This window comes from Mercenaria mercenaria, chromosome 4, assembly GCF_021730395.1.
Source record: "Mercenaria mercenaria strain notata chromosome 4, MADL_Memer_1, whole genome shotgun sequence".
Classification (NCBI taxonomy): domain Eukaryota; kingdom Metazoa; phylum Mollusca; class Bivalvia; order Venerida; family Veneridae; genus Mercenaria; species Mercenaria mercenaria.
In genome coordinates this window covers 54,333,336-54,345,364 of record NC_069364.1, presented here as the reverse complement: position 1 = coordinate 54,345,364, position 12,029 = coordinate 54,333,336, and the positions used below count along the sequence as shown (strand labels likewise).

General features: G+C 34.5%; 1 protein-coding gene across 1 annotated transcript; it reads left to right on the top strand.

Moving 5' to 3' along the window:
* The first annotated feature begins 4,283 nt into the window (after nucleotides 1–4,283).
* Nucleotides 4,284–10,609, top strand: LOC128556376 (uncharacterized). Its single transcript, XM_053541289.1, has 5 exons — nucleotides 4,284–4,433; nucleotides 8,313–8,372; nucleotides 8,980–9,180; nucleotides 9,431–9,527; nucleotides 10,025–10,609. Exons 1-5 carry the CDS (start codon nucleotides 4,367–4,369, stop codon nucleotides 10,194–10,196), a joined length of 597 nt encoding a protein of 198 aa, XP_053397264.1. The 5' UTR covers nucleotides 4,284–4,366; the 3' UTR covers nucleotides 10,197–10,609.
* Nucleotides 10,610–12,029: the final 1,420 nt, after the last annotated feature.

Genomic DNA, 12,029 nt, shown 5'->3' with positions numbered 1-12,029 from the left:
TTTATTCATACATTATTTTTGTAGAGACGTGGCGTGTTTCTTTATCTTCAGTGCGGATATTTTCCGTAACAAATAACACCGATCTGAAATATGGTATTTAATATACCACCTAAAACACTGGCATCAGATATAATGTGTTGAGAAGGTCGAAGGCATCGCGGAAATTTAGCCACACATAAAGCAATATGAAGCAAGTCAATATCTAAAGCAAAATGAAGCCATTTAACAGAAACTGTGAATATAAACTTAGCTGTTAGTATGTCTGTCACATTTTAAATAGTTTTTTTTTCGCATATTCACATGTACATTTAACAGAGTATTTACGTCAATATATTTGACATTTGAAAATATATATGACATCTCGAGTGTGTTGGAGTCTAGGTAGGTCATCCATGAACTCATTTATCGCCATAATCATTTTGTTTTAAATGCTAGGCAGTCGCATATTTTGACACGAGTAACAATAAAATGTTGTTTTAATGTTAGTTTGACAGATATGTAGAACGTGTGTAGGCTGTGTACGAAAACTTAAGACACAGAAGATAAAAAGTGTCTCAAATGTGCAAAAATTACTACATACGTTGATAATTTCACAAAATTATGAAATAATTAAAAACCCAGATATTTCTAAAGGGTAGAAATGATTTATTATTTCTAATAATAACAATTTTAGTGTATAAACATTGACTCTAGAAAATGCATGTGAACTTCATGTAGAGCACTGATGAAATTTTTTTTCTGTGCGATTCTAAATGAGGTGACCATATTGTCTTACCGGTAGCTGGTGACTACGATTGTATCTTTTTCATAGAGCATGCCCACAGCTGTAGATCATTCTCGAAAACACATTGCTGAAAAAAGTGGACTTAGCCTGATACGCCAGTCTTGTTGAGCACGGGTACATGTATCATGTCTGTGGTAAAGGACCTTCGAAGTTATTCATTTTCCTCCCCGTACACATCAGAATACATTGTCTTTCGAAGGTATATAAGAAATAGGTCTACGTACAGTTTTAAAAAAAATTTTGACGACAGTAATTTTACTTTAAAATTTACATTAAACTCCATGAAATAACTTAATATACAATTATTTTTTTTCAGTTTGTTGTATCAAAATTTGTCCGCCATCTCTCTACTCCGACAAATTGCGGTATCTAATTTCTACAATGTGGAGCACAGCTCCGAACCTTCAAAGGTATAACCAGTAACTTCATCTCCGAGTTGGTAATTAGACACACTATTTTTATACTGTAATGTCAAATTACTTGCATGCCCCCACTTATCCCGTGCAAAATTTAGGCAGGCAATCAAACATAGAATCTATTACATCTCTGATACCTTTATTCAAGATATGGTTTTCTGATTCACCATCCGACAAAAATCGCTGTCAAAACATAATACTACTCGTTTATAAATACTTTCCTTGCACGAGAATCACTATCAGGTGACGTACCCGTTAAAAACTTTCAAAGTTTTGTCCACAAGATAATTTGCCGTCTGCTAGCATCAGCTTACCAACCACAAGACATGATACAGGATTTAACCAATATATATCTCCCATTCTCCAATATCTCCAGCTTCGTCTACGAAATGATTTTCTGGACCATCTTCAAGTATAAGTTCGCTGTCTGCGAACATGTCATATTCGGCATCAGGATGGATATCAATTCCAAACTCAATGTCCATCCGGCGCTCTTCTTTATCGTTTTGACTAGTAGATGGTATCTGCCATTCACTGTTATGCCTCGTTTTCAAGTTCGGTTTCTCCTCAATCTTCTTTGTTATATATTTTGTGATGTCTGTGTCGCTTTCAGATATGTTTGTGAAGTACTTATGATGTTTGACAATATTTTCAGCGCTTGCAGAGACATAAACACGGGTGACAATAATGTCGTCATCGCAGTCTTGATCTTCCTCTTGAACTCTGCAACATGTAGCACAACATATGAAATCTAGAAACTTCCGCAGTTTTGATCTTTTTGATAAATGCGAACTGACGTCCATTAGCGTCAAGGTTACGACGTCACATGACGACGGAGCTGTAATGTTTACGCATCGTGATATACGCTCGTAAATATTAAAATAATAATAATAACTTAATTTTTAGTTTCAATGTGGCCTTTTGTAAAATAAAAATAGATTTACACCTGTTCAACATAAAAAGGGATAAAAATGCTTATGATGATGGATGATTATGATGATGATCATCATCATCATAATAATAACAATAATAATAATAATAATAATAATAATAATAAAAATAATGGTTAGAGACCACCCATGTTTTCCCATAGATTATGGCGTGTACGGCCTTCTATAAATCGAAACATGTATATCGTAATACATGTTTTTCAAGAATTATCTTAGTTCCACCAAAATATCGGACGTAAAACATATGAATAGTGATACTTTATTTAAGTAATTTTCGTGTGAATGAGATGACCTCCTGTTCACATCTTTGGCATGGCGGAAGAAATTCGTTTGATAAAACGTTTGATCAATACACATAAAATGTAACAAATTTTGTCAAAATTTATGATAAAATACTGTAAATGCAGTAAAAAATCTCAATTTTGAAAAAAAAATCATTTTTTGGTTTTGTTTACATGAGTGACCAATCAAAACGCACAGACGTTACCTAATTCCCAGTAACCAAGTTCCTGTACTTTTTTGAATTGGTGGTCTCTGACCTATGAGCCATGATAATAATAATAAATATAACAACAACAACAACAACATCACCATCATCATCATCATCAGCAACAATAATAATCATACTCATAATGATTAAGTATAAATTAAGCGTTCAAATATATAATTCTTCGTCAAGTTGTTAAAAGTGAAATGGAAAACCCGAAATATTTGTCATATAAATATAACTTTTTTTTAATGATGCGGGTAGAACGGCCATTACTTGAACAATGGGAACTAATCGCTTCTCTGATTCGTACATCATGATTAAAAAAAAACCGCTTGACTGTTAATGTTTTTAATAATTATTTTCGATTAATTACTGTGTGTAGTAATTACAATGTGTCTTGTTTCTAGAAGTATGGCATCGAAACTGGAATCTAGCTATTTCAAGTAGAAAATTAATAAAGGAACTCATTATAATTGTCTCATAAGTAGGCCAAGCATAATATATATATTTCGTGTTCAAAATGTTTTGCTATGCTTTGATGGTCTTTACTATTGCTAACACAAAAACGACATATATACGAAGTCAGGCTCCTGTTTTTCTATTCATAAAGGAGAATATCATTTGAAAAACACCCGTAAACGTTTTCACGATCTCAGTTTAACAACTTTTAGTGAACCTTAAATCATTAATTCAGTGGTCTCTAAATTATTTTTTGGTATTCACAATGCATGACGAATATTGAAATTTAAGCGCTGTTTATTAGACAAACTGTATGAGACTTCCAATTGGGAAGTAAGTTTTTTTCCAATTCCGGAAGTTCTTAAATCTTGAAAATTCAGTGGTAAACAACATTTTTTTAGGATGTTGAAAACAAAATTCTGAACGGTTGAAATTTAGATGCAATTATCAGATTAAATGAGCCGCGCCATGAGAAAAGCATCATAGAGCATTTGCGTCAGGCATGGATCCAGACCAGTCTGCGCATCCGCGCAGTCTGGTCAGGATCCATGCTATTCGCTAACGGTTTCTCTAATTGCAATAGGCTTTGAAAGCGAACAGCATGGATCCTGCTGGTCGCAAATACACAATGTTGGTTTTCTCATGGTGTGGCTCAAATATATTGCGTACTATTTACTGAGACCATCTCTGGCGTTAAAAAAAAATGCGCCATGATTGTGTTTCCTGGACTGGAAGCAATTAGCAACAACGGAAGCTCACGTGCAGATTTTCCAAACCTCACTGACTAAATTAATGACACCAGTGTTGTGAGTATTAAAACTTTAACTTGTACGCCCGGGAGTGCAGTTTGCTTAGTAACCCCCCCCCCCATTTATTGTCATAAAAAAACGTCATGTACAAACTGCATAGAAAAAAATAAACTGAGTTGACTTCCACGAAGAACGTAATTCAGAAACTTCTGATAATCAATGAGTTCAGATACCCGTATTTTAAATGAACTTGTGTTTATTAGTGCATTGATATCTATAATTATATTCGTGTTCTTTATATCTATACTTAGTAAAGCATCACCCTAATAAATTCATCGAAATACACCACTTCCTCATTCGAAACTCGTTGATTCGTACCCCCAATAAAAATTGTAGAAAATATCAGCCAGCCAATCACTGGAGAGATAAAGGTGGTTAGTCTGGCATGAAGTTGCATATTTATATATATTTTATAGTAATAGGCACTTATTTTATTCTACTTTTATTAATCTTACAAGATGGATTTAAAACATGACGGAGGTCTGTTGTTTCTACTAACTAGTTGTTTGATATCAGGATTCCATGGTAAGTCACTTCGATAGAACTTCTAAAAGCTACAGCCTAAAAACTACAGTGACGAAGCATAATTTTTAAAACTTTACAAAAATTACATCAAGAGATTTTTTCCCACTTTAACACTATTTTTTTTGTTAAACAAAAAGTACTAAAAGCTCTTGCAATATTTAGACTGTATGTGCGTCAAATATGTATGGTTAAAGAAGTTTAGTTATACGTTATTTAAGAAATGATATATAGCAGAACTATGTGTTAACATGACGGGACAATGCGAGGCGGAATAATTTCACGAGGGCGTAGCCCGAGTTAATTATACACATGGCGTATAATAAGACTCCAAACAATTTCACGACATAAAACAGAGGTTTGTAAGAATGTAATATGCCATGCACAAGTACTTCTGCGGCTGGACATAAAGTCGTTGTGTTGACTACCCGTCGTGATTTGGTCGTTATTCCTCCTGTTTGAAATTCTTTAAATTTAAAGTCACAAAATAACTCACAACTTCCGATTTAAATGATTCTTTAAAATATTCAGAACTTGTCGATGCTACTAAAAATGTCAAGGTAGTTTTCATGCCATTTTTTCAACCAACGGAAGTAGACTGAATCCAGCTTGAAAACGACAAAATCCGCGAGGATAGGTAAAAAGAGTGAGATTCCAGGCGCGCCCATGCGTTTTACTGTGACTGCCAAGCCGGGCTCAATCCACTTTCGTTGGTTGAAAAAATGGCACGAGAGCTACCTGTCATTTTTTTCATGGTCAAATGGTCAAATCACGGCGAGAAATAAACACAGCGGCTTTAGAAGTTGTAAGAAAGGATTCTGTCACCGATCTCCAAGTTCAGCTTTGTATCGAACCAGGAGGCCGCAAATGGCAACATTCGGAAGAACAAAAGAAAGTCATTGGCAAAAGCTGTTGAATCTGTGACACTTCACTTTCTTTAGAATACTGCAAATAGTACTGGACATACCGGGGTCACGCCAATTTTGATGGCCTTAGGGTCGGGCAGACCCTTAAGTTTATTGAATTAACCAAAGAAAAAGCCGTAAAGAAAATGTAGTCAGAAAACCGTGTTATGAGTACCTTAGTGTAAAATAATTAAGAAAGTTATGACTCAGTTAATTATTTTGAACATTTTTTCGTACGTACTTGTAATTTGGACAAATTCAAAGGAGGTCTGAATCGGTTTTATGCATCAACTTTTTTATTTTTTTTTATTTTTTGTTATATTTATTTATTTTATATTTATTTTTTTTGTTATATTTATATATATTTTATTTTTATTTTTTTTTTGCAAAAGGATATTACATTTACCATAATGTCACCGAAAGTGCTAGACAGTATACGATATGACTGAATAAAATAAAGTATGACATTCAAACGATTTTTTGAAACAGCTGTCGGTTGTACTTGCAATATATCTTTCATCTAAAGTATTTGATATGTGAGTCATAACAAATGAAAACGTTTTGAGTAATCCGCGTAATCTCCAAACGTGTGTTCTCACGCTCCTTTAAACATAAAACATTTTGAAAAGATACAGTAAAATACTTTTAAATTAGTACCAGTAACGGTTATGTGCAATATTATAAAATAACGAAACGACAGGGTAAAAGAAAACAGATTCTTATAAAAGTTATAGAAAGAAGAAAAAACGGACCTTGCCGAAGCAAGTATATCTTTCTACCTAGATAATGCACGACAAAGCAAAACAAAAATGCATTCCGAGACTCTTTGGAAATGTATATGTTCAGACTTTTTTAAAAAAAAAAAAATTGTTCTCCATGTAGATAAAATGAACGTTCATGTAAAGCATGGTGTCATGTTTTGAATTTCAGGTTGTTTTTTTTTTTATTTTGGCTACTTCAGTTTGTCCATAATACTTTTATGTTGAAAAGCAATTGGCCATTCAACTCATTAATTGATGGCTTGATAACGACTGCCTAAGAGGTTCATAGCGACCGCGTTATGTTCCCAGTGGTGATATACTGTTAAAGGACTGTATATTTTCCATAAATATTTATTAAGTGTATGTTATTATAGTACTATACATTGAATATAATGGATTGTATCCAAGGCTGTGCAAGAAGTAAAAACAACACAAAAAGCAAAAACAAAAAAAAACAAGTCGTTACGTTATCAGATAAATCTGGAAGTTTTAATGGTTAGTACCCGTTCATATGTCTACCATATTGTCATCCCTGTTTAAGCGTATGATGAAAAGTATGCCAGTATGAAAAGAATTTAGCAAATGCGTGTGGCCCGTTACGTATTGTGCACGTTTTATTTTTTCTAAACAAAATAAAATAGGTAGATGTACTTTAAAGGCGTTTACATTCAACTGGTTATCATTATAATATGAGCCGTGCCATGAGAAAACCAACATAGTGGCTTTGCGACCAGCATGGATCCAGACCAGCCTGCGCATCCGCACAGTCTGGTCAGGCTCCATGCTGTTCGCTAACAGTTTCTCCAATTCCAATAGGCTTTAAAAGCGAACAGCATGGAGCCTGACCAGACTGCGCGGATGCGCAGGCTGGTCTGGATCCATGCTGGTCGCACACCCACTATGTTGGTTTTCTCATGGCGCGGCTCATATGATGTTTATAGAACTAAGGATTCCTGCGGACGGGTAATTGTTTTATAAAATAAACGAATACTTGAATCAATTTTCTTAGCTCCGTATAGACGCTCGGATCTAAAATCTTACCCGAGGTATCAAATCAGTCTGCACTCACAGTTTTAGGAGAAAGCACATGTTTGCTCATAATACATCATTCTAGCAAGTTAAAATCTTCAATGATAGATCATTAAAATGACAAAATAAATCTCGTGCCTACTTCAAATGGAAATAAAGTGCACCAACTTATCACGGTAAAGTAGAATGTTTATGTTTCTCAGTAACCTCCCTTTTTATTACTGTTAATGTTTCTCAGTAACCTCCCTTTTTATTACTTACTATACCTGGACTTACATAAACAAAGCTATTTCAGCAGTGCAACTTATCATTGGATATAATTTATATTTCTTGATTGTTAAATATTCTCAAATAGTTAGATTGAAACTGACTCTGACGCCAATATTAGACTTTATTTACACATTAACACCAAGACAACACTTATTTTCGTCGAAATATAGAGAGTAGTTACACCATGATATATTTCTGACTTGGAAAGAATATACCAGTTTTGGCGCATCTAATTACCTCTACAGAGAAAATGTTATATTCTGGTGTAACTAGTGACGCATTTTACGATGCTGGTGCTCTTACACTACTCAATGGATGTATGTAGCCGTTTAGGCAAAAAAAATAAATTGTTTGTTTCCGGTATCCGGACCTACCCTAAATTTTTGGCCAGACCCTAAATGTTTTTATGGTCTTGGAGAATATTTCATTCCAGCTTTTTAACAAAAAGTTGCAAAACTACACTTTTTATGCTTTAAACATGGTCAGTGATGTTAGAAATCAGCTTACTGATTTTCTAAAGGCATAACCCCCTTATTTGTATTCATTTTTAACACAAAAATAATTACCGAAAAGTCTCATATAATAAAATATCCCCCCCCCCCCCCCAAAAAAAAAAAAAAAAATCGACCAACCTACACTAATTTTTTTTAGCATGTTACCGGAAACAAACAATTGTTCAGGCCTATGTCTGTTTTATGTACATTCTTAGTATGCAGTTATTGTGATGAGACGTGAATACAAAATATTTAACTTGACTTTACTATTTAAAACTGAGCCCAAAGCATAAATTCATTCATTTGATATGTATAGGCTATTTGTAACGTTATTGCATTTGATCTTTTTTTTTTTTGCTGTGTACTAGTACTTCGTAAGCGTGTGAATACTACTGGATGAATATTTTCCACTTTTCATTACAGCCAACGTTATAGAAAGAAATGAAACAAGGGCGACATTTGTGGAAAATACTAGATACTGTGGTAAGCTGTTAAAATTATGCTAATAATTTACTATCTTTGAAGACCTATCATATATAACGAATAACAGACAATTTATGAATCTGTATGCTGCAGTTACTTCACTTATGTTTTCAAAACCATTAACACTGTGGCCTACCTGACCGAAAATATCAGAGTTACGACAAATCCTTTTAACATGGAGTCTATCTAAATAAAGGTATATCAATGGGGCTATGTTCGGTACAACCCTCATTAAAACAACAATAGAAAAAAAAACGAATAAGTGAATATGTTTTTTATTATAAAGGATTTAGAAATGTCAATAACAAAGTTCAACACCATTTCCAGAAACAGCATGAAAATATATGTATTACATACTTACTTACCTACTTACTTACTAATTATAAAGACAACAGAAAAAATAGAAAGTACACAAGAAAAGTACACGTTTATTTTTAAAGTAAAGATCTAAACTAATTCTTATCAATTACTCAATATTATCCAGAGTATTACTACATTACTGAAGGCATCCAAACATCAAAAACTGAGTACAAGAAGTTAGCCATTTTGATAAAAACAGTGACATATTTTCTGCTGATTCTCCATCTTGTACCTTCTAAAATTTCAGGTTGTCCGCCGCTTTCCGAGTTCGACAAAGAAGGAAATCATAAATGGGAAATAGAAATAACAGAACACAACATAGACTTGTGTGGGGCAAAATATTCTTGCCGAGAAGGATATCAGACTCCAGACAAAAACCTGTGTACTACTAGGTTTTGTTTTATACAAAATGACTGGAACCATACTGAACCGGATTGCAGAAAAATAGGTTAGTCTTATATTTTTGCCATTCCACAGGATGTCTGTTAGTTACCATTGTCCAAATTTTGTTATCGGTATTTATAAAGAAAATACCCGTTAATTAAGCGAAAGCGTATTTAATACTCTATAGAAAATCATATTCCATCAAGACCAAAATGACGTCTTTAGAGTAGAAAAGGTGTTATTTTCTTGTCTTTTACTTACTTTGCAATTACTAGTATAACTGAAACTTTGCACATTTAAATTTTTGTTTGCAGACCAACATACAGAATATCCGACGGTGCTGTTTATTGTTGTTCCAAGTGCTTTACTCGCCATGGTGTTCATAGTCATGATTCTATTCGTACGCTGGTGGTAAGAATTATTTGCAGTCTGTAACAGATGATATACATTTTTTTTGTAATTTTACTCAGCAGTTAGACTAAATAGTTCTGCTATACATACAGACAGACTGCGGCTATTTAAAATACCAGATACGCATTTAATATTTCGTAAACTGTTGGGTAAAATCAATTCTTCTTTGTACCCGGTCTTTCCGGTGAGGTGATTGAGGGAACACAAAAATTAAAGTATTTACATATTCATTGAGTGCAAACTTATTATTTTCTTTCGAGCCGATGCGGCGATGTAATTTTTTGTTATACTATTTGAATTTTGCCTGATTCAAAGCTTTCTTTATGCATTGATATTTATTTTCACGTGTTTTGTATCCCCGATGAATGCGTTATTCTTAATTATTGTGTTGGTGTTGATGTATTTACAAAAGTCCTTCGACCCTGTAAATAATATTTCCACATTCTATCAAGACATTTATAAATCGATTAAATGTTTTAAATATCGTATTTTTGTAGGCAACGTCGTTCAATACACAAATCAGGCGAAAACAAGTTAGGAGATATTGAAGAAGAAGCAACTGTTAATAAGTCTCGTATTGAAGCTCAGACAAGTGAACGAGAATTACGTGGTCAGCCTTATGTTATAGAAGACGATCGGTCTGTCACAAACACTGTGGTCAAACTGTGACCAGATATTCGCGGTGGCCACTTGAACAGAATGCGAATACTCAGGAAACAGAGGCATTTTTCTATGTACATAAACCAACATTTTGGAAGGACAATGTGTAGAAACGCGTACATATCTTCAGATGATTAAACAACAATCTCATTTGCAAGAAAGTGTTACAGTTTGTTGTTATTAAGAAAAAATGGAGAGAAAATAGTAAGGCTGCTTGTGTTGGTTAGGTGGCGTTCTTTCTACAGTATCTTCTATGAACCCCCACAACAGGAGTCAAATAGTGTTGTGTATCGTTCGTAGACAATAGGGCCTGTACTTTGACTTTGTGTCGTTATTTCAAGTCATGTTTGTTTATATTTTCATCTAATGTTGTTGTCTTTATTATTACTGAATGTTATAAATAAAAGTTTTTAGTAAACCTATACAGTAATTCAGTCTTCTTTTGTTTTGGTTTACGCCACACCGACACAATTCAGGTCGGATTTATATCTACTTTCCAGCTCTGCTGATGGAGAAAGACCCCATGTGTCCCTCTGCTATTATATCAGACACTTTTGGGCACCTCGGCTCAACCATCGACTTTCTATACAAGTCAACTGGATATCTTCCACCGTTTTCTTTGTGTTGTTTTAATTCATTTTCCCCGACTTGTATTTTCACCCAAAGAATGATAAAACTCTTGTACTTTAATGGACCACTGTAGCTGTACGTATTAGTATCGACGGGTTTATATTTTTTTTAGCTCACCAGAGCACAAAGTGCTCAAGGTAAGCTAATGGATGGGTCATTGTCCGGCGTCAAGTTCGAAACTGGGTCATGTGGGGTCAAAAACTGGGTCAGTATGCCAGATCAAAGGAAAAGCTTATGAACATTCTAGATGCCACATTTGTGACCCAGTCTTAACGAAACTTGGTCAGAATGTTTGTCTTGATGATCTCTAGGTCAGTTTTCAAACCGGGTTATATGGGGTCAAAAACTAGGTTAGTAAGCCAGATCAAAGGAACAGCTTGTGAACACTCCAGAGGCCACATTTGTGAACCAATTTTTAGGAATGTTGGTCAGAATGTTTGTCTTGATGATCTCAAAGGTAAATTTGAAACTGTGTCATGTGGGGTTAAAACCTAGGTCAGTAGGCCAGATCTAAGGAAAAGCTTGTGAACACTCTGAAGGCCACATTTGTGACTCAATCTTTATGAAACTTGGTCAGAATGTTTGTCTTGATGATTTCTAGGTCAGGTTTTAAACTGGGTTGTATGGGGTTAAAAACTAGGTCAGTAGGCCAGATCAAAGGAAAAGCTTGTGAACACTCTAGAGGCCACATTTGTGACCCAATCTATGAAACTTGGTCAGAATGTTTGTCTTGATAATCTCTAGATCAAGTTTATAACTGGGTCATGTTGGGTCAAGAACTAGGTCAGTAGGCCAGATCAAAGGAAAATCTTATCAACCCTCTTAGAGACAACATTTGAAGTTTGAAACTCATTAGAATCAGTCAGAATGTTTTCTTTAATTATCTGTAGGTCAGGTTTGAATCTATCTGGGTCATGTTGGGTCAAAAACTAGGTCACCCAGTCAAATCAAAGAAAAAGCTTGTTAACAGTCTAGAGGCCACAGTTGTGACTTAATCTTTATGAAACTTGGTCAGAATGTTAGTCTTGATGATCTTACGGCTTTATTTGGATCTAGGGACATGTTGGGTCAAAAACTAGGTCAGTAGGCTAGATCAAAGGAAAAGCTTGTGAACACTCTGGAGGCAACAATTTTGACTCAGTCTTTATGAAATTTTGTCAGAATGTTTGATTTGATGATTTCTACGCCAGATTTAAATCTGGGTTATGTGAG

Bases quoted from the DNA above. Each gene is read 5' to 3' on its own strand.
- LOC128556376 (XM_053541289.1), top strand. From the start codon at position 4,367: ATGGATTTAAAACATGACGGAGGTCTGTTGTTTCTACTAACTAGTTGT. The intron at 4,434-8,312 runs GTAAGTCACTTC...TTTTCATTACAG, and splicing joins TTTGATATCAGGATTCCATG to CCAACGTTATAGAAAGAAAT. The intron at 9,528-10,024 runs GTAAGAATTATT...GTATTTTTGTAG, and splicing joins ATTCTATTCGTACGCTGGTG to GCAACGTCGTTCAATACACA.